General features: G+C 36.1%; 1 protein-coding gene across 6 annotated transcripts in view; it reads right to left on the bottom strand.

The window, feature by feature from the left end:
* LOC129282206 (heterogeneous nuclear ribonucleoprotein A3 homolog 2-like) overlaps positions 1-23,164 on the bottom strand; it is a 39,483-nt gene extending 16,319 nt beyond the window's left edge. For 2 of the 6 annotated variants that reach the window (XM_064113266.1, XM_064113265.1), the window contains exons 1-6: positions 22,354-22,834; positions 14,471-14,511; positions 10,993-11,120; positions 6,065-6,226; positions 4,767-4,892; positions 2,482-2,578 (exon numbers count right to left, since the gene is read on the bottom strand). In XM_064113266.1, coding sequence (XP_063969336.1) covers positions 2,482-2,578; positions 4,767-4,892; positions 6,065-6,226; positions 10,993-11,120; positions 14,471-14,511; positions 22,354-22,361 — 562 coding nt within the window. In that variant the 5' untranslated portion in view covers positions 22,362-22,834. Of the gene's footprint in view, positions 1-2,481; positions 2,579-4,766; positions 4,893-6,064; positions 6,227-10,992; positions 11,121-14,470; positions 14,512-22,353 lie in introns of all 6 variants that reach the window. The other 4 variants (XM_054918129.2, XM_054918131.2, XM_054918132.2 and 1 more) reach the window with 4 other exon arrangements.
* Positions 23,165-23,889: the final 725 nt, after the last annotated feature.

The following is a 23,889-nucleotide window of genomic DNA, read 5'->3' on the forward strand; positions in this document are numbered from 1 at the left end:
TTACTTATCCAGTTGCCAATTTGAAATCTACATAGTATTAGTGATCTCAATTTTTAAAGCAGCTATAACTTTCTTATTGCTTGTCCGATTTCTTTCAAACTTTCACCATTCTGTTTAATTTATTTTTCTCCTTCCCAACACAACATTTAATGGCCAAGGCTGGATTCCCCTTTAATTACTGCATTTTAAATAGGATACATAACTCACCAATAAAAATAATGCGAGCGCAAAGCGCGAGCTCAAAAAATTGTGATATTCCAACCATAAAGCAACATTCTATACATTTTTGTAACCATGAGCAGGATTAGTAGGCTACTAAACAATAATTGATGCAAGCACGATTCAAAATCTGTGATTTTCGAACCTAAAATGTATTATGTTTTATTATTAAAGAAGGTATATTTCTTTTTTAAAAAGGGCATATTTCATTTGGAAAAAAAAAATCCTACAGGGATTTTTTTTGGGGGGGTGCAAGAGAGCACAAAGCGCAAGCTAAAATTTTCAAATGCTTAAACTGAAAATGAGTCATTTTTACGATTCTTGTCAGTTTTCATATTTTTTTTTTGCTTACAACCACCTTTAAATTTCAATTCTCATTTCTTGTATCTTCTACACTTATTTCACCTTAAAAAAAAACAGAATAAAGAATACTAACAAAATAAAGTTATATTCAAAAGGACATAAAATAAACAGGGCGCACCCCATATCCTTAGTTGGGAGAGGGTAAATCTTAATTATTTCTTTAAACAGTTAATCAACCCTTAATTATTAATACTTATTGATAATATCAATAATTATTGATTATTCAATTATTATTTTTTTATTAATTATTATTTCTTGAAACTATATTGACACAAAACAAATACGTTGTTTATTTCCTTGAAACTGTAGAGACATGAAATTCACTATTGAACGATATAAATTATGATTAAAAAAGAAGTAAATATTTTTCCCCCTTTGTTTTGTCAATCTGATCCAAAACAAATATACAATTTAGAAAAGAGATAGAGAGAGAAGAAGTTCCACCACCAAGAATAAACTTAGACAAGGGGGGGGGGGAGGGAAAGTAAAAGATGGAGTAAATGTGATATTATTTTTTAAACAATCTATCGCAAAATTAGCGTTCCTACAGAAAGAGGGGGAAAAAATTTGTTCACTCGCTCGTTTCAATCGCTTTCTTCTTTTTTTTGACAGAAATTTTGCTTTATATGCCATGCTTGGCCCCTCAAAGTTTCTGGTTCATCATGCCATTGACATAACCCATTTGGATATGACAAATTGAAGACTGTGTTCAAGTTTACCAAATCTTTTCAGAATATCATTAAGACTTAAAACATTCTTGTTGGCCAAAGAAAATAATACAAGGAAAATCCTAATGGAATAGATATCAACCTTGTTATCGTTCTTTAGAGTTAGCTATATTTAAAGTATGAAAATTGTTGTCAATATTGCAGTCAGATGTCAAATTTATTCTTGTCATCAAAGCACTATTATCTTGATCATGATCATTATTATTTACGGTCATTATCATCATTAGTCATGATTACAACACATTACCAATACATAATGCTATTTTTCATAACTGATATATTCTTTGTTTGAAAACTCTTGATAATGGTGACACTGCTAGTACACTTACTATACTGCTGCTGCTAATGTTACTGGTGACTGGTAGTATTGACCATTAGTGTCATTAAATAAAAAAAAAAAACAATTGAAACATTTATAATTACTTATTTAAAACAAATGAAAATACAAAATACAAAATGCCTTGAAAAGGCCTTGAAAATGCCTTGAAATTCCAAGGCTCAAAGTCCCCAAGGCCAAGGCCCTCTCAAAAAGTTAATGCGCTAGCCTAAGCGAGCCCTAGCCTAGCACATGTCTTGCCATTAATGGCAGCTAGTTTGATCAAGGAGATATCACCTCTAGAGGTGATACCTCCTTGGTTTGATAAGTGTTTAAGAATTGGATATATAGATCTAAGCCTGTAAGGCCTATGTAACTATGTATGGGTACCGGTAATTTGACGATGCTAATTCATTCTGAGCAACTGAACGTGAATGCTTACGACGGGCACTGGTCGAGGCAAAGTCCACGCGCATGCGTACTCTTAATCCGAAGACGCAAGTCATGAATATTCATATGTTGGTCCAGAACTCGGTGGGAAAAATAATTTCGCCCCCCGGCCATATGAACTCCCAAAATACCCCGGCCTAGATAGGGTTATAAAGGCCCTGTTATATCCTTCCATGCAAGCCTGATGTGTGACTTTCTTTGCTACCCACACGTGGCATGCAATGACAGTATCTCGCACGCTGTTGCCCACAGGAAAGGCAGGAGCAAGTGCAAGTCTGAAAAGTTTCGAACAATCAACATGCTCAAAACTTGCGGTGAGTTGCGGGCAGTCACCCCCCAAAGCTTGCACGGAACGATAAGAGAGGGTCTTTATGAAACGGGACCCCCCTAAGATGAGATACTCACCTCCTCTTCCTCTTCCCGGTCGCATGCCGCCCATGCCTGCTCTCATCTTCATTTGTTGCCTCTCTTCCTTTGATACTGCTTCGCTTACTTCAACTTTCTGAAACACGAAAGAGTAAAAAAAATCTGAGTGGTGAAAAAAGATACTTGCTTTAAATATCTCTTGGCGTGCAATGTGAAGAGTAGCACAACTTCACAAATTATTATTGGTTCGAAGATGCCTGAATGGGCCAATCTTCGCCCGAAAAAGCGCAGTGTGGACAAGCAAAAGCAGCAGCGGGGCAGGACACTGACAGCGATTGCTCGTCTTTTCGAAGCTAGCATTTTTGTTCCTCCTTGTCCACGTATCTCGACTCGTAGCCTGACACACCAGCCCTAACCATGGTGCATCAGGCAGGGTTAGTTCTCAGCTAATTCCCCCCCCCCCCCAGCTCTCAGGGCTGATGCCACAGAACTTCGGGAAGCTTTTAGCCTAGGGTTTCTTTAAAGTGCTTCTTCTGACCGTGGGAGCGCTTGCCTTCCATCCGCTCACATGAGAAAAGTCTCTTTGGCAAAAAATTTGCAAAATGGCAATTAGACCACATGGTCTAACTGGTTGTAGATAAATTGGAATTAGACCAACTAAAGAGAACTTAGACGAAGCAGGTGTAGACCAAGTTGCAATTTACCAAATTGTCTGTGTTGCATCTGTAAGATCTGGGGCCCCGCTTTAATAAGATCTACAAACTTCTGCAACTTGTCATTAAATGGTGTGATGGCTGGGAAGTCGGGAGTTCAAGCCTCAGCTGTGTCAGTCCAAAAGACGTTAAAAAAAGAGGGGAGGAGCTGCCACCCTGTTTGGCATTCAACGATTTAGGGATAGAGATACGTCGATCTGGCGCTGCACAGTGGCTGCCAGGCCCAATATCAACTGGGCATAAGAGAATTTTTAGAGTGTTTCTATTCATATTTCATTTTGAAAAATAGGATATCGATTTTCATTTTATGGCAATGGCAACTACCATGGCAAAAAAGCTTGTTGGCAGCTAATCACAATCAGGATTTCCATGGTATTTACAATAATAGCCAAGTTATCATAGTTGTAAATCTTGATGAAATGGGGCCCCAGTTGATTTTTCTTTCATGATTCAAAAAGACCCTGGCCGGCATTCTGAACTCAACGTTTCATTTAAGTTCTGGTACAAAAGTTGTATTTAAACTATGGATAGCCACTTGAGACACACATCTCTAAGTCTCTAACACTTATTAACAGTACAGGTTCAATCTATCAACTCATTAGACATTCATTCACAACTTCCTAGATACAATAATATAGTTTTCTTCATCATCAAAGCCAAGGAAAACAGAGTAATAAAAATAAGACTTTTAACCCTAAAGAGGCCGGGGGGGGGGGGGTTGAATCAACCCCCTTGTTATTTTCCATGACCATTCCGCTTGTCTTGGGCATCTTTTGAGACCAAATTCACAATGCCCGGGATGCGGTTAAAAAATTATGCCACATTACATAAGTACATGTCAGACCCAAATTTGCTCCAAAAAGTGATTTTGTGTACAAAGTCAATGTAAATTGAATTTTCTCACCTTATTCATAAATATATTATTTTTACTTTCATCAGCTGAAATTAATTGATTTTAGCATAATTATACTTCAAAAAGATTCTGCTTTAAATGTGGCGAAAAAAACAAAGAAAATTTAAACGTCAGAAATACATTCAAAAATTCATAAAACAATACATATGAAATTCAATTTCAAACCTAGATTTTTTGAAAAGTTAGGGTATGTGGGCCTGTATTACATTTACATTGCCGAGTACAGGGTATTGTACTGGAATAGACGGAGTAGAAATTAGATATTGAATTCATTTATATCCAAGTCCAACCCACAGTCACACCCACACACACACCAAAGATTCTAAGCATGAAAAAAATAACTTAAAAAATCATACAATATTAAACAAAAAGTAATAATTCATTAATAAGTGAACAGGTATTCCTCAAAATACAAAAAAGTAGCATTCAAAAAGAGCCCCCGAATGCAAAAAGTAGCCCCCGAAAGGTAGAAATGGAGCCCCCGAAATTTGACCAAAAATTTAAAATGGAGCCCCCGAAAAAAAAAATTAATTTTCACTGATATACACCATATCTAGAAAATGTTTTGAACAAACACGTATTTTAGATGTTGACATTGCTGGCTTTCCATAGTTGTGGTCGATTGGATCAATCGTAACTCTTTGTAAGACGGGGCCCAGAATATGGTCCCTAAAACAAAGCTCCGTGTGTTGTCTCACCTTAGTTCCTATGGTGTGAAACCTACTCTTCTGTGCATCCTGTGCTTCGTCTGACGTTTCATATGTGAAAAATGCAAAACCTAGTCTCTTCCCCGACTTGTCTTCTGGGAACTCCGATTCTACCACCTATTGGGTGAAAGAAAATTTGTCAATTACACATTGAATTGTAGATTTCATACTGATACACATATTTGAGCAGAGCAAAAGTTAATGTCAGGAGCCAGGCCAGGCTGGAACTCTGAGACCGACGAGTGGGGGGGGGGGGGTGATTTCCCTCAGGCCAAACCGGTCCGGGTTGATAGTTAGGCTTAGATTTATCTCTCGGCGGGAGGCTATAAAAACTTTCCCCCTCTATGATCTTGAGACTATAGCACAACTAGTTTTCCTCAACATTTGGTCGGGGGGGGGGGGGGGGGGTTGACTACCGTTGAACCTGTCTTAGCATCCATCTGTCAGCAATGAAAACCTCTCTTTAATGGCCACTGAAATTATCCCCCATTTGAAAGAAATATTTGTTATAGGACCTTTCTGTTAACCCTAATATGACTGGGGGGACTGATTCAGCCCCCCTTTGACATTTTTTTGCAATAGACTGCGTCGCTCGCTGACTTTTTATTTTCAAGTCTTCACAATTTTGAGACCAACATTGCAACCTCGGGTAAACGGTTTCAAATTACGCAACATTTGCATGCAGACCTCAAAAACATGAATTTGTGTACAAATCCAATGCAAATAGTGGTCTTAGCCAAAATTCATAAATGTATCATTATTTTTCCTTTAATTACTTTAATTAATTTCACCTTGTTTATGGACAAAATAGAGTTCCCGACAATTTCCATTTAAAAAAAAAAAAAAAAAAATCGAAAAAACAGAGAAATACAAGAAATTTAGAAAACAATAAAATACATATGAAAATAAATGTGATGTTGAATTTTTTTAAAGCACATTTGATCAGATTCCTAAAAAGTGATCCAAAAATCAGCATTTTACGAGCATTATTTAATTAGAGCAAATTTTTTATTTCATGCATAAATTAGCATAGTCAATTAGCAATGAGTTTTTTTTGCAGAATTTGATCTAATAGTTATATAATTATCCCATGGGCCGAGATCATACGAGACCCCCCCCCCCCCCCCCCCCCGGCTTCTTAGGAGTTGAAATGGCCCAGTCTATTTAGGGTTAAGACCACCTGTCTCCACTTTCCAATGGACACTTCTTCAATATCCCTTAGGTGGCCTTGACAGGTTCAGCTGCATATGCATGTTCCAATGTAATTTATAAATGAAGAATTCATTCACATTTCCAAATTTGCTGAAATATTCCAAGAGTTGTTCATCTTTTAAGTCTGTGCCGATTCCTCCAACGAAGATCTTCTTCTTCTTTTCTGGTTTCTTGATGGCTTTGGCAGGCTTGGGATCGATGTTCTTGTTGTCGAGTCTGTGCTCTTGTGTTTGCAGGACCTGTGCATAAATCAAACAAGGACAAGGATGATTTAGCGAATATAGTCCTAGTAGCACAATCACAAAAATCATTGTTAACTAAAGCACTTTTATTTTACATATCTAAGAACCAAAATATAAATATTATATATCTTCAATTTCTATTTTATAGAAATATCCCCGATGATGATTAATACCCCGCACTATGCTGTTACTATGGCAACGCAGCTTCAAACACACTTGGAAAATTAATCCTGCATGCCTTACCCAAGATGAATGTTTATAATAAGAACGTAGATTTTATAGCGCATTTTTACTTTATTTCTATGAGGCGCCGCATGTACCAATATTATATAGAACAATTATTTGTTATATAATCATTATTTATTAAATAATAACTATTATTTATATATAATTTACATTTTATTTGTAAATAACTACTATTATATAAAATATCATTTCTAATTATTTTTATATAATTCCAAGTAATACTTCATTATTTGTAAATAATAATAGTTCGACATTCCATTATTTATAAATAATGATTATTTGTTTTTCATTATTTATAAATAATGATTATTTGTTCTTCATTATTTATAAATAATGATTATTTGTTTTTCATTATTTACAAATAATGATTATTTGTTTTTCATTATTTATAAATAATGATTATTTGTTTTTCATTATTTATAAATAATGATTATTTGTTTTTCATTATTTACAAATAATGATTATTTGTTTTTCATTATTTATAAATAATGATTATTTGTTTTTCATTATTTATAAATAATGATAATTGGTTTTTCATTATTTATAAATAATGATTATTTGTTTTTCATTATTTACAAATAATGATTATTTGTTTTTCATTATTTATAAATAATGATTATTTGTTTTTCATTATTTATAAATAATTTGTTGAGTTTTCCATTATTTATAAATAATGATTATTTGTTAAATAATGAAAACGTCTACTTCATTATTTATAAATAATCATTATTTAATGTTCGAGTTTTCCATTATTTATAAATAAAGATTATTTGTTAAATAATGAAATATCTACTTCATTATTTATAAATAATAATTTTGTTTCAATATCCCATTAATCATTATTTATAAACAATTTTTACAGTTTGCCATTATATACAAATAATCATTATTTATATACAAATAACCATTATTTATTAAATAATGCCATTATTTATTAAATAATGCCATTATTTATTAAATAATGGAAAACTCGCTATAACATGCAAATGTGGGACCGCCCATGATATGAATATTCATGATGCGATTTCCTTTTTCGTGATTTTTCTTCACAAATTTTTGTCCATTTCCTCTTCATAATGACATTTCTTGAAGCAATTTTCTAGGGATATGGTCTGATTGTAATATTCTTCATTTTCTATATAACTTCGTCTTCGTAGAAATATCAAAAAGTGTAATTTTATACGATTTTTCCTACAGTTCACAATCCCCATAGGCGCGTGTGTACGGTAGGGACAACCGGTGAATCGACGGAGTGCTCTTCATCGAAATACTACGTTGGTTGGTCCCCGGAAGTGGCGGGCGGAATTTAGCCCGAATCCTCGATGGAAGTCGATCAAGTGCATATGAGCTGAGAGAGTGAAATATCAGTGTACTTGTACAGGCCCTTCTACTTTTTATAAATATTTCTTGTTGCTTTTTTTGTTAAGTTAATTTTTCCTGGTGTAGAGATAAGTTTCAGTTCTAATAATGCACTTCAAATACATTTTGGAGTGTCTGTTTGAGGCGTTTGGGGCGATTTCACCCTGGCCCCAAAATGCTCGCAACGACAATACGGGGGCATGATGACCCCTAAATTTTTAAAAACTTATTTTTCTATTGAAAATTATCACAAAATTCACCAAAAGTGTGCACGAAAGCCTTCGTATTTCACTTTTAAAACTCCAAAAAGTGCCCAAATGACAAGCTTGGTCGCTTCGCTGTGTCGCTTTCAACTTGAGAACGTTTAGGCGTCTGCTTCCCCCCCCCCCTCCTCCGAAAGAAATTATGTATACGGCCATGCTCTAAAGAGCCTGGCACATTGATTTATGTATACTTCATTTTCATTATTTTTATCTCATTATCATCATGGCCTTACGCAGAATTTTTTCCGGGGGGGGGGGGAGGGGGGTGGGGGGAGCAGGACGCGCGTAAACTTTCTCATAAAAATCTTGAAAAAGCGAAGCGACCAAGCTTGTCATTTGAGCTTGGTCGCGTCGCTGTCTCGCTTTCAAGATTTTTTTGAGAAACTTTACGCGCGTCCCAGCTGCTCCCCCCCCCCCCCGGTAAAAATTCTGTGTAAGGCCATGATGATAATGTGATAAAAATAATGAAAATGAAAAGTACATATAAATCAATGTGCCATATGCTCTTTTGAGCATGGCCGTTCACAGAATTTCTTTCGGGGGGTGGGGGCAGACGCGCGTAAACGTTCTCAAGTTGAAAGCGAGACAGCGAAGCGACCAAGCTTGTCATTTGGGCTTGGTCCCGTGGCTGTCTCGCTTTCAAGATTTTTTTGAGAAAGTTTACGCGCGTCATGCTCCGGCCCCGGCCCCCCTGGAAAAAATTCTGCGTAAGGCCATTTTGATAATGAGATAAAAATAATGAAAATGAAAGTATACATAAATCAATGTGCCAGGCTCTTTAGAGCATGGCCGTATACAGAATTTCTTTCGGAGGAGGGGGGGGGGGGGGGGGGAAGCAGACGCGTAAACGTTCTCAAGTTGAAAGCGACACAGCGAAGCGACCAAGCTTGTCATTTGGGCACTTTTTGGAGTTTTAAAAGTGAAATACGAAGGCTTTCGTGCACACTTTTGGTGAATTTTGTGATATTTTTCAATAGAAAAATAAGTTTTTAAAAATTTAGGGGTCATCATGCCCCCGTATTGTCGTTGCGAGCATTTTGTGGCCAGGGTGAAATCGCCCCAAACGCCTCAAACAGACACTCCAAAATGTATTTGAAGTGCATTATTAGAACTGAAACTTATCTCTACACCAGGAAAAATTAACTTAACAAAAAAAGCAACAAGAAATATTTATAAAAAGTAGAAGGGCCTGTACAAGTACACTGATATTTCACTCTCTCAGCTCATATGCACTTGATCGACTTCCATCGAGGATTCGGGCTAAATTCCGCCCGCCACTTCCGGGGACCAACCAACGTAGTATTTCGATGAAGAGCACTCCGTCGATTCACCGGTTGTCCCTACCGTACACGCGCGCCTATGGGGATTGTGAACTGTAGGAAAAATCGTATAAAATTACACTTTTTGATATTTCTACGAAGACGAAGTTATATAGAAAATGAAGAATATTACAATCAGACCATATCCCTAGAAAATTGCTTCAAGAAATGTCATTATGAAGAGGAAATGGACAAAAATTTGTGAAGAAAAATCACGAAAAAGGAAATCGCATCATGAATATTCATATCATGGGCGGTCCCACATTTGCATGTTATAGCGAGTTTTCCATTATTTAATAAATAATGGTTATTTGTATATAAATAATGATTATTTGTATATAATGGCAAACTGTAAAAATTGTTTATAAATAATGATTAATGGGACATTGATGAAAAACAAATAATCATTATTTATAAATAATGAAAAACAAATAATCATTATTTGTAAATAATGAAAAACAAATAATCATTATTTATAAATAATGAAGAACAAATAATCATTATTTATAAATAATGAAAAACAAATAATCATTATTTATAAATAATGGAATGTCGAACTATTATTATTTACAAATAATGAAGTATTACTTGGAATTATATATAAATAATTAGAAATGATATTTTATATAATAGTAGTTATTTACAAATAAAATGTAAATTATATATAAATAATAGTTATTATTTAATAAATAATGATTATATAACAAATAATTGTTCTATATAATATTGGTACATTCGGCGCCTCATATATTTCTGTCATAATATACACCATGGCAACACAATATTAATTCCCAACACATGCAAAAATGTGTGTTCCAAATTTCATGAAAATTGGTTAAAAATTGAGGAAGTTGTTCAAAACGTAAGATTTGCAACGGCCCGCCCATACACAGATTACCCCTTCAAACCTCGTTTGGCGGGGGTATGTACATGTTACTAGCACGACGGGTTGGAGTTGGAATTTTCTTCTTTTTTTTTTTACACGATTTCAAGACAACTCAATTTGGAAAGTTGAACAATGCGGATACTGTTAAATGTGTTTAAAATTTAAATTCATGCCTTTACTTTATGGAATTAATGACACATTCCAAAAGAACTTCCTTTGGGGAAAGATCCTTATTTTGATTTTTAGACTCTCTGATTGATATCTATTTGTTGTTAATGTTAGGCAGATTCAAGAATTTACATGAACTTTCTCAAATTATTAAAGTATATTCTTCAATTTCAATTTCACCTATTAATCTCTGTAAATATTTTCATTTCATTTTATCTGTGTCGAGCAGTGAAGACTATTAACACCCTGATGTATTTTGCGTTAAACATGCTATTCCTGCATGTGTGCACATCATAAACTCAAAAGGGAAAACAACAAGGTTACGTAGACTAAAAAAAAAACTCTGCCAACATGTAAGTTGAATCTTTTGGGACCACATAAATCTATTTGTCGTCATTTTTCTGAAGTTCAAATCATAGAGAAAGAATGATGTCACTGCTGGCTTTCCAGTTTTAATTGATTGGAAGATTTGCTCAATCACATTCCTTTGTAAAGAACGGCCCTGTTCAAACTTGAACTTACCTTTTCAACCGATGATGCATTCTCAAAGAGAACGAAGGCAAAGCCTCTGGGTTTCTTTGTGGCCTGGTCTTTTTTGATATCACAGTCCACTACCTTTCCAAATGCTGAAAAATATGCTTGAAGTTTATCTGAAAGATTACAAACAAACAATCATTTGTAAAAAAAGAAAAAAAGGAAAAAGAAAACTAGAAATTTGAAAACAAAATTATTCAAGTTTTTTTTTCACTAGCACAGTACTACTATCAACCCCCCCCCCTTTCTCATTCTGCTTGAAGTCTCTCCAAGGCACACAGCATGCAGAAATACAGGGATCATGCCAATTGAATTGTAGAATCAATTTCAAGGAGGATATCAGAGCTGCCAACCTTGTGCAAGCAAAAAAAGGAATCATTATGGCCAAAAAAAGGAATTTCCAACAACAAAAAAGGAATGTGTTATAACGAACCTTAAAACCACATGCGACAAAGATCCAATGCAAAAAGTATGTATGCAGTGAACAATTAAAAAAAAGTTAATCTCTAGGCCTAGTCTGGGCTAAGTAACGGAGTGTTACAAATTGGACCCTTAGTCTTGGGCCGTTTGATATAATCTACCAACTTTATTTAAGTCAGTAGCAGGGCTTGAATTAAGAATTGAGAGGGGCAAGGCCATTTTTAAATAGGCACTTTCAGCTTGGGGCAACCGGCAAAGTGGCCTTGGATGCCCCAAAATTTCAAGGGGTATCAAGGCCATTCTAAAGGGCATGAAGGCCACTTTTATTCTAGTCAAATGGGCACCTAGGCAAATTTTTCTAAAAATGACAAGTAGGCCTTTCATTTTGTAGTGCAACCTACTCCGGCACTTATCAAAGTGAAGATCTGTCGAGAAAAAATTCTTTCAGGGGCACCAAAATCAGTTCTAGTGAACATTTTTAGGGCTCCATTTTTCTGGGGCTTCCTTTCCACTTCTAAAATAATTCATTGTTTTATGTTGAGTTTCCTGACAAAACTACCAAATTGTAGACTATTAAAGAGAAATAAAAAAAAAAGTTGACATCAATTCAGACTTCTCTGCCCAAGTAACATTGTTTTTGCCAAACAGTACCCTTTAAAATTAAAGTGTCATAAAATGGAAGTGTACATGTAACATTCCACAAATATAGAAAAATTATTCATAAATCAATCTAATCTAAAATTCAAATAGATCTATAGATAAGAAGTTGAAATCATTCCACAAAAGTCCCATCGTAAATCACTTCAAGATGTGCACAGCTCAGCATCAATCACACTGCACGCACACTCAATCATCCCCAGCAGTGACAGCACTATCGAGCAGACATCTAGGCCGCCAGAACCGGGGAAGAAATCTTCCCATTCCTGCTAAACTGAATGCTAAAGTGCCGACTTTTTTAATGAATTCCAAAGGCAGTAGGACATCTCTCTAGTATAAATCATGTGAAACTATCAATAAATGTTGAATATCACCCAGAATTAATACTTCAGGGGACAATGAAGAGCTTTCCAGGTCTTTTCAAAGCCGAATTCATCGAATTTGTTTGATACGAGTTGATGAAAATTAACCAGACAGTACCGTTATCCGAAGGGAATTGATATTAATCAATTCAAGAAAATAGCCTCAAAATTTCATTTCTTTTTCACTACAATTAATTTTAAAGTATATGAAAAATATCTTTTGATGATTCAATCTTTAATATATATGATTAGTATTTTTGTAAAATTTTGCAAATGGAATAATAATTTCCCTCAAACCTCCAAATCCCCCTCCATTACAAATGGACTCTTCTCTTACTACATTTGGGGAATTACCCTACCCAATTCATCGTACTCCTCGCTCTGCGCTGCAAGAACAAACGTTGGCTCCACTCACCTGAAGAGTGTTGGCCCGTGCGTAAAGACAACGTATTAGCAGTAACGTTAGATCTAACATTCGGCGGAAATCTGATTTTCGGATCGTTTTTTTGTACATAAAACATCACTTTATAGGAAAGAAATTACATGCAAATTTAAGATAAAATATATAAAATTCAGAAATATCGTACCTTAGACCGCAGTTACTGTTATTTCCTTTCAAATGATGATCAAAACATAATCATCCTCGATCCTTTCGTTTGTTATCGTAAGTTGCCATCTTGGATGACGTCATCATCCTTACAGACGTATTTACCAGTCGCTATACATCGCGATTCGTACCATGCATGCCGCTCGCATATTCAACTAACGTATATGTACGTGCACGCTATCAAATTATTAAAGTGCGTTGGAAAACCGGCCGGCGGGCGACTACGCACGCGCAAGTACCAGGCTCATCTCGGGCTCAACACTCACTCCACATACATACAATTATGTACACACATTATCAAAATTGTCAAAAAACGTAATTTGAAAAGAAAAACCATAATGCCGTAATTTGAATGAAAAAACGTAATGATTACGGCAAAAACGTAATGGTTGGCAGCTCTGGGATATCATATATAATTGACTTTTATTAATCACAAAATATGGTGCTTTACATGTATGCCTAAAACATGCTAAAGAAGACGTTGACAAAATGATTTGATATTTAATTCAAGCTTTTATACATATTTTTTTTTCAAGTGTTGGCATGAAATAAAGATTCATTTGCAGGTGGGGGCAGACTGAATTAAGTCCCCGAAACAGCCCCTAAAAGTCTATAAAAAAATAATTTTCAATAAAAAGATAATTTACACATGAGCAGTATCACTTCAGAAAAGAAGAGTCAAGCTTTTCCCTCAGGTGGGACAGGGTGGCATCTTGTTGCTAATTCTACACGCAAATGTACAATGTACGCACACTAGTCCAGTATAGGCCCTAAACTTCACATTATTAAAGGTCAAGTCCACCCCAGAAAAATGATGATTTGAATAAATAGAGAAAAATCAAACTAGCATAACTTTTTATCAAAATCGGATGTAAAATAGGAAAGTTATGACAATTTAAAGTTTCGCTATTTTTCACAAAACGGTGATATGCACAAGTCAGTGACATACAAGAGACAGCCGATGATGTCCCTCACTCACTATTTCTTTTGTTTTATATTGTTTAAATTATACAATATTTCATTTTTTACAGATATGACAATAAGGACCAATTTGACCAATTCCACATGTTCAGGGAGGAATTAATTGTCGTTTCACTTGACAATGAGGAGAAAATTAGAATATTCCATATCTCATATAATAAAATACAAAAGAAATAGTGATTGGATGACATCATCAGTCTCCTCATTTGCATACCGACTAGGATGTGCATATAACTGTTGTGTGAAATTCAGCGAAACTTTAAAATGTCATAATTTTCTTATTTTACATCCTATTTTGATGAAAATTTCAATGTTATGCTTGTTTAATTTTTCTCTTTTTATTCAAATCAACTTTTTGTTGGGGTGGACTTGTCCTTTAAACGGTTACAATTCTAATATCACAATGAATGAAGTACATGTAAATGTATCCAAAACTTACCTGGTGTCGTTTCCCAGGCAATGCCTCCAACAAACAGCTTCCTAAAAGTCCAAAAATAACAAAAATACATGTACATAAGATTCAGAGTCAAGTTTACAAACTTATTTTTTTCAAAATCGACATTTTGGTCACATCTTGTTACCAAGATCAACATAATCATAAAACCATTACTGACTTTTTTTTCAATATCACATTATTTCAATTATATCAAAAAATCATCCAGCACTACACATAAATATTTCCTCTGATTTTATATTCACAAAATTTAATTCTTGGCTCTTATTACTTATAAGTTATGAACATAATCATAAGTTTTCCAGTATTGAACATGTGTCACATGTACAATGGCAGGAGTACAGTGTAGGTATCACAATTTTTATTCACATAGATTTGTCTAAGTTACATATTACGGGTCAATAATCAATACATTATCAATCCTCAGAATTTGTACTGTCGCATTTGTCATGGCATCCCTTTTGATTACCTTCAACTTCAAGTTCACAATAAATTTTCCACCGACAAGCAGGGCCGACAAGTCCTGGGCTTAAATTAATCCAGTGCCACACTCCTTCATTGGCCTTGGATACATTTTCCCCCTATTTACACTGCAAGTCTGCAACTTTGCCTTATAAAACTAGAACTACCGGTATCATTGAATGCGATTAATACCCCCATCCTACACCATTATCATTGCAAGTTTCCAACACATGAAAAAAATGTGTCTTGCCCATCTTTACCCCAAGACCTACATTGTATTTGTGAGCAAACTATGAGAATTGGTTAAAAATACTGATGAAGTAGTCTGAACTACAAGATTTGCCTACCGAAAGTAACGGTCTATTAACCGCACCTTTTTCTCGGCGGGATAAAAGCAAAAGTCGGGGGTGCGGTTTATCCACGGTGACGGGTCTGAGCAAGGCCGCCGTAACCCCTCCCGAACATGTAAGACGTCTGCCAGTTCACAACACATCGAGTGACCGGGCGTAGCCGCCCAGGGCAATGTCGTTTAGAGGGGTATGAGCCGCGGGTAATGAGAAGCGATTATAACAAACGCACCCACCTTCATGACACTAATTTCGACTTTATTCTCGGTTCAAAGCAGCGAAGTTCCCTGGCTAAGTTCAAAGAGAAGCCAAGCATACTCGGTAATCTTTTGTCACAGCTGAGCGAGCTAGCGCGAGAGTTGAGTAAGCTGAGCTAGCTTGGGTACCGCTAGCTTGCGTTGTATTGTGGTTATAGTGCGACTTAAAGGAGAATGAAACTCTTGGAGCAAGTTAGCTTTTGTGAAAGCAGAAAAATCAAAGAATAAGATCAACAAAAGTTTGAGTAAAATAGGACTAGCAATAGAAGAGTTATGAGCATTTGAATGTCGAGATCACTAATGCTATGGAGATCCTCCCCAGGGACTCGGTTTTAAAATTATAAGGGGAGCAATAAAAAGCTCTCCTAGAACTTTTAAGGAGAGCGGTAGAGGAGCACTTCAAAAAGCTCTTCTTCAACATACAAGGGGAGCTTTTTGCCCAATTAACAAAATGGATGGAGGAAATGTATGTACTATAAAATTACAATCAACAACCAAAGGAAGTATTTATAATTGTTTTACAATGTATTGTAATTAGATTGTGTGTTGTAAAACCTGTTTTAGTTAGGTTTTGACTTTGGCTAAAAGTTAAGTCACTGACAATTTTTTTTTTTTTCGGGGGCTCCATTTTAATTTTTTTGTCAAATTTCGGGGGCTCTTTTTAAATGCTACTTTTTTGTATTTTGAGGAATACCTGTTCACTTATTAAGGAATTATTACTTTTTGTTTAATATTGTATGATTTTAAAAGTTATTTATCATGTTTAGAATCTTGGATGTGGGTGTGTGTGGATGGGTGGGTGTGTGTGGGTTTGTGAGTGTGTGTGTGACTGTGAGTTGGACTTGGATATAAATGAATTCAATATCTAATTTCTACTCCATTTATTCCAGTACAATACCCTAGTCAGCCATGTACATGTAATAAAGGCCCACAAACCCTAACTTTTCCTGAAGTTCTTTGAAAACGCAGATCTCCATGAAAATTTAATTTCTCTATGGGGGAGTCTAAATTTGGTGAGAATGTATTCATTAAGAACTTCAATATACATGACAATGAAGAAATCATCAAACTTTATTGGCAGTTTTGAATAATATTCCTGAAATGTAAACTCTGTCTGAAACAGAAAATCACCATCATTGAGGCCTTTACTGAGCGAATTGTCCCCCAGAGCTCTGGCAGAGAGACAGAGCTCCAACTGGCTAGCTAGTAAAAGCGCCAATGCGTGAGCCTGCCGCCGTCCTTGTAAAAAAGATGGAGCTTTGTTTGATGATTTATTGTCTGATATAATACCTCATCCCCTAGAAAAAGAAAACAAATGATTTTTTAGTTATAATTGATAAATTAGATAACTTATTTTGGAAGTTAATAAGCCGTTTTGAAAAGCAAAGCCGAATGACAACTCACCAATGCTAGGTTACTAGACTCTGGGATTTATTTTCTGTGTAATTCGAATTATTTTATCACAGAATTGTGATATCTGTAGGGGAAACATGTGCATTTGAAATGGCACACGGTGGTATTCATAATGGACCCCTATACATGCAACTCTTTCCCGACCGTTGCGTTGATTTTTTTTTTCCATACCTGGTATACCATGTGTATGGAAATACGTGGTACAGAAAAAATAACGCAACTTCGGAATTTGAAACTGCGCTACTCGCTACTTTTAAGGCTTATTCGTGATTTTGAGTGTGGATTTTGGATGGTTTTTAAATGGTAAGCGGAGCTCGAGCATATGGCACTAGTGGGCCGTTGAGTTGTTATCACTCGGCAATAATTTTGGGGGCGACATTCAGATTTTATGTCGTTCCCGAAAGCATGATTTTGGGTGATTTCGAGGGCGACTTTAGGAATTTTCGCGCAGGTCAGCTATCGCGAGGCGCGCTATTAATCGCGCTACCAAAAATGGATTAAGGCGCGCATGTAGCGCGCGATCGCTCTCGCGCGCCTTAAAATCGAGTCCCTGCCTCCCATTGGCAATGCAAACAAGATCTATGATGTCACAGATGAACAACTCTCCCCTATTGGACACTGAAAATATACCCCAAAACATCTCTTTTTGCTTATTCCAATCATATGACAAACGATTCATCAATGATATAATGTTGTGAAACCTCTGTACTTGTCCTCTCATAAAGAGAACACCTCACCTTGTGATAGACTCTATAAAAGCAAGGAGTTTAAAAACATGGAGAGCCATCCAGCACTTTCCCTTTATAGCCACTTTGATGCCGCAATGATAAAATATGTGTTTCATTGCATATTTCTTGCAGATTGTAGACACAAGAATCCTGCCTAACTACAGACTTACAGGCGAATTACAAAAGGAAACATGCTTTTGTAATGATAATTACTTTACGCTGCTTCTGGTTGGATAATATGAGCAGACACATTGCTCACTTTTACCGGGGACAGCCAAAATAAATGTTGCAATATTTCTTGAAATATGATTTGAAATTACTCGACTGGCCGCATTTGGCCGCAGTTCTGACACATAGAATCACAAATTTATACATTCCAACAAACTAATCATAACATTTTGATAGTGTGGAAGTGTGTGGGATTTCGTAAAATGTTGATTTAAAAAAATGTCAAATTCTTCGGTTTTATCACATTTTGAAACTGTTATTCAATATTTCGCCCAATATCAGGACACAATACGCCTTTGATATATATTTCGTCATGTGTTCAACATCTATGTTTGTGCTCAAATAAAAATGGAAATATCCCAGTTATCTCTTTTCGCCACAAATCATTTTTCAGTTTTTCCATGAAACTGGCGGCATCACAGGTCGCCACCAAAGGCTACATTGCACCTGTGTATTTCTTTTGTACTTCTTTAGAAATTGGAAGCTATTTGCATATCGTTGTCACTCCATTCTTTTTACCTCCATGATAAAAGTGAGAATATAAGTGAAATAAGTATTAAAGTAATGAGAGAGTTGTACGTGTGTGACATCACAGATCTTGGTCGCATTGCCAATGGGAGGATCTACATGGCATTAGTGATCTCGACATTCAAATGCTCATAACTTTCTTATTATTCATTCAATCTTCCTCAAACTTTCAACATTGTGTTCCTTTGATTTTTCGTTTGATATGGATTCAGCTGGTTTCAAGGGTTTCATTCTCCTTTAAGCTGTCCTTATTCATTTTAACCGTCGATCCCCTCCAAAGTCCCGTTTCGCGCCAGCTTATTTTTTCTTTCCCGTTTGCTTTTTATAAGATACCATGTACACCACGCAACGAGAGAGACGGCACGAAGCCGTCAAAACAACTGTAAAAAATGCAAATTTCTTTGTCTCTTGAACATTCCTGTAATCCCGTATCCAAAATTCATGCTAAGACATCGAATGCTAGACAAATTCTGAGAGTGATTGTGAGTTTGTGATGCAAGAAATGTGAATGTTTCTTCCTCCTACGGCGGGAAAGACACAGATCATTATTTGATAAGATGTACTGGTACCGTATCGTAGTTTGCAATGTACAAGAACGGGAGTGCTGTGTGTGTGTGTACACTGTGACTGTGAGGTGAGTGAGTGTGTAAGTGGCCAATATTGTCGGGACCTTTCTTTCTTGCAAACATTTGTAGATGAATTGATCAAGAACAGCAGATTTCCGCATACCGGTAATCTCTTTGGATACTTTGAAATCTTTAACTTAGTTTTTGTTTCTTCGTACCTCAAATATAATGTGAGGATTTTTTTTTTTTTTTTTTTTTTTTAAGTTGGGGGTGCGGTTAATCCACGGGTGCGGTTTATAGTCCGTTACTTACGGTTATTTTTTACATATACATATATTGTTACCATATCCGACACATGCAAAAATATGTCATTGCACATCTTTGCCTCAAGACCAAGGTGTGAGCCAAATTTCATGAGAATTGGTTGAAAACTAATCAAGTAGATCGAACTGAAAGATTTTAAGGCCATGGCCATGCGTTTATGTTCAGCCCACACAGCTTGGGCCCACAAATAAGTGTTATCGTTACATTTGCGCGACAAGCACATAAATGATTAATGGTATAAAACTTGAAATACATGGGTATATTTGGTATCACATTAAAGGGAATCTTTATACCGATTACTTTAAAGAAAAATAAATACCTGAGATTACTTCATTTACCAGTAATTAGCAATTATGTATTTTCAATTGGGCATTTTTGCATGGTGGTAGACGAAGGGAGAATGACGAGGGGAGCATAAATTTTAATTTCATTAAGAAACTAAATATGTAACGTCACAGTACCAAAATATGTAATAGTTTTGGGGCTCACTGGCTTGGGTCAAATTTGAACTTTTAAGTTTAAAAGATACCTAATTAAGCTAATTAGTATAATTAATTGATGTAGATCATGAAATTAACACGATTGAAATTGTGGCTGTCTGATGTAAAGAAAATAAGGAGAGATAAAATGTAGTTGTGGGTTACACCTTAGTTACACCTCCAATAAAAATTAGAAGCTGCAAAAGTTTCTAAAGGAAAAGCACAAACTAATCAATCTATTGTTAAAGCCCCCATCACACTTATTTGGAATCAGCAGGAATCGAGCAGAAGCTGGAACGAAAAAAATATTCAATAGATCTAGAAATTTTTGGAACTTATGATTATGAATTCACCAAACTGGAGTTGAAATTCAGTAAATTGACCAGGTGAATCATCATACACTAGTCAAAATGAACCGCAATGGAGTCAGATAGATAAATCGTGCTACATTCTTGGACATTCTAGGCGCGTTCTAAATATTCTGACTGCATTCTGTGTGCAATCGAAATATTCTTGTTACCGGTATTTTTTTTTTTTGGCCGTCCCGAAGGGTTTGGTCATGTTCAAAACATTCGAGGGGTATTTTCGAACGGTGTTCGAAGTAGATTTAAATGACCAACTGGTGGTCGAACAATAGTCCTTTCATTCCTGACAATTCTGCTTGATTCGGAATAAGTGTGATATGGGGGCTTAATTATGACGTCATGGTTTAAATTTTGACAGTGTACATGTACAATGTAGACTGACAGTTATGACTTTGATGTGTCCGAATCTTCAGATTATTCTGGTAACATAAAAGATAGCCAGTACACCTTTTATGCAATTTCGATTGCTGAAAACTTGTTTGTAGCAATAACGCCCTCATCAGATGCTATTTACTCTTTTTTCTTAATGTTACATCAAACTGCATAGATGAATCAGCAGATGACACACATTTGGCTGGCACAAAAGTTTTCAGAGAATATTTTTCCCAATTATCAAAAAACTACTTGAGAACGACACTGGTACAAAGATTACACTAAACAGAGGCAATTGTACCCTTAGAATGTGTTTAGTATTGGCATTGACAATTTGACATTCAACCCAGTACCAAGAGACCATGTCCTGCAGAATGTCGAGCAAGAGAATATATTTGAAATACACTGTATAACACTATAAAATAACATAATTGAAGTATTTTTGCCAGGTGTAAGATAAATGGATTTATCTATAACATGTTAGTTGTTTTTGTTCACACTAAGTTTAAGCTAAAACAGTTACATGTATGAGAAGTTTTCATTGTGCATTCATGCATATTGTGAATTCCTCAGACAATTTCTTTTCAGAATGAATATACTTTTATGGGTATAGGATGTCAAACAATAAAAAAAAGCAATTGTATGAAACGGAATATTTGAGTTGTGACGGAAATGGGCCCAACTAAAAACGCATGGCCTTTACCTAATTGGGGCACATATGTTACCATGGAAACACGATTTCCATCACACACAATGTCTCGCATACATGTATATCGTAAATAATGTGTGAGCCAAATTTCATGAAGGTTGGTTGAAAATTGATGAAGTAATTTGAAACTGCAAGATTTTACCCAATTTTACCAGACTCATTACCATGGCAACCTGATTTCTGACATACACAAAAATATGTCTTGCACATCTTTAACCCAGAGAGCTCCGGCCGGAGCCCAGAAGCTCACCGTGTATTTACCCATACTCACTTGTGGTCAAAATATCTAGCAAAATAAATTGTGAAAACAGAAATTATGCACTTACCACGATTACATGGATGAAGGTCTATCGTGTGGCAGTATCCTGACATCGAGGCACAAACTGGAACCTCAAAAAAACGAAAAGTTCTGTCGCGATACCTCTCCTAATTCTTTCAAAATTCATCATAACAAAATGGCCGATCGAGACTGGGGTAGGAGAGAACTTTTCGGTTTTTTTAGGTTCCAGTCTTTGCCTCGATGTCAGGATGCTGCCACACGATAGACCCTCATCCATATAATCGTGGTAAGTGCATAATTTCTGTTTTCACAATTTATTTTGCTAGATATTTTGACCACAATCTACCCTAGTCCCGTGAGTATGGGTAAATACACGGTGAGCTTCTGGGCTCTGGCCCGCTTCACGGGCCGGAGCTCTCTGGGTTAGCACATATTTAGATGTACATCAATAGTACCAATGTGTGTGCTAAATTTCATTGGATGTTTAAAAGTGATTACACAAAACTTGATAGACCCTATAATTTTTTTAAATTGTAGAAGATTCATTGGAAATTTATTTACATTCATGAATTTTGACCAAAGCATGTACATGTCACTTAAGTTAATCTCTGTCTACGTACAGTCCCAAAACAAAAAGTTTAAAAGGTTAAGAATTAAAAGTTAAAAATGCAAATGAAAATAAAAATATCACTCTAGTCTCTAGTCTAACTCGTATTAGTCGTAACTTTTCTTGAGAAGTGACTGGAATGTCCACATCTAAATTCAAATGAAAATATATGTGAACTTTAGTTTAAGTCAAAGATCACTGACCACAACATCACAAAAATCACAATTAAGTAGCATCCAGATGAATGAACGATGTCGTGAGCTGAACCTGGGCTTTGCTTTGTGCATGTGAAGATCCAACAACTGATAGTGACACTGGCTTTATGTCATCACTGCGAGACATGACGCGCTCGCTCGCCCGTCCATCTGTTATGCAGTGTCATTGTCTTGCACGTGGTCCATTCAGGCATGTACATTCCCGTTGAAAGCCAACGGTTACAAGCCCAACATTTGGACACATTCTTTGAACCAAAATAGTTGAAAATGATCAAAGGGTTCTTCATTACGGTTTCAGTGTAATATGACAACAATCATGGCTAAGCTAGAACACACATTAATTCACCATCATATTAAATACTACTTCAAAGAGGATATCATCCATTTTCTACAAGCAATCCTTTGTCAGAAGGCTTCATACTCATCATAGTCATACAAAACACGCTGAGCCGAGCTCGCTTCGTCATGTGACACAAGATGGGCATGCTCCACGCTAAGCCCGTGGCATGCACGAGAATCGGCGAACTTACTTGTCATCATCTTGCTCTTTTGATGCATAAATTCTTTCCCCTGCTTTCCTACCTCCCCTAGAATCTTCTGACTGATCCATAGATTGTCCTTGTGATTCTGTATGATGTGAATAATCTGTACCGTTTGTGGAATAGTTAGATGAGTCCATGTTATCGGCGCGACTTCCTCCGGGATGTTCGTCAAGGAGTTACGGGGAAGAGAGAACATGCCACACCAAAATTTGCATTTTCGACATACTAATTAGAGCAGCTGCTGTATGCCGTTCTCTGATTGGTTCAATTCCAGCCATGACGTCATATTGGCGGTAGATGCCATTTTAGATTTGTCATCTTTTGTGTCTGATTTCAATGAACGGAATGTTTTCATGTTTTTTTTAAAGGAATTCGGAAATTTGTTTGCGGGTTTTCCCCAGTTGCTGATCTACAGAGGATCTCGCGTTCCAATTTGAAGCGAGACCCTAAGCAATTAATCATCTTCGAGGTAGGCTGCAGAGCCCTTTTTAAAAGTTCTGCAAACTTTTGATGAACAAATTTTTAATTGAATGAATGAAACTTCCGAACGATCATGACATCGACATCGGCAAAATGCCCCGATGTCGGCGCCGCGGTGGTAGATAACTGCCGGTAGACATAACAGTTACAAATAAATGAAAATCACTTTGGCTTTCGATCGCCTGTTGAATTCCTTGTGTTTCCCCCATTTATTATATTGTCTAGATCTATTTTATTCCCTTTTCTATTTTTATTCTATTTTATTTAGGGGGGGTAAGGTCAGGGAGGTCAGACTGCATGGTCTAACGTATCTGCCAAATCTGGATTATAATTTATATTTAGAGATCTAAGTTAGATCTAACTTAAATTAACGTTCAGATCCCCGCCCCCACTCCCAAATCAAGTTTCACCAACGGGGGCAAATTAAAAGAAAAGAAAGAGGAAATGAATGAAATATTTTAGGCCCTAACGTTAGATCTAACTTAACTGACGTTAGATTTTT

Source organism: Lytechinus pictus, chromosome 18 (assembly GCF_037042905.1).
Source record: "Lytechinus pictus isolate F3 Inbred chromosome 18, Lp3.0, whole genome shotgun sequence".
In the NCBI taxonomy this organism is placed as follows: domain Eukaryota; kingdom Metazoa; phylum Echinodermata; class Echinoidea; order Temnopleuroida; family Toxopneustidae; genus Lytechinus; species Lytechinus pictus.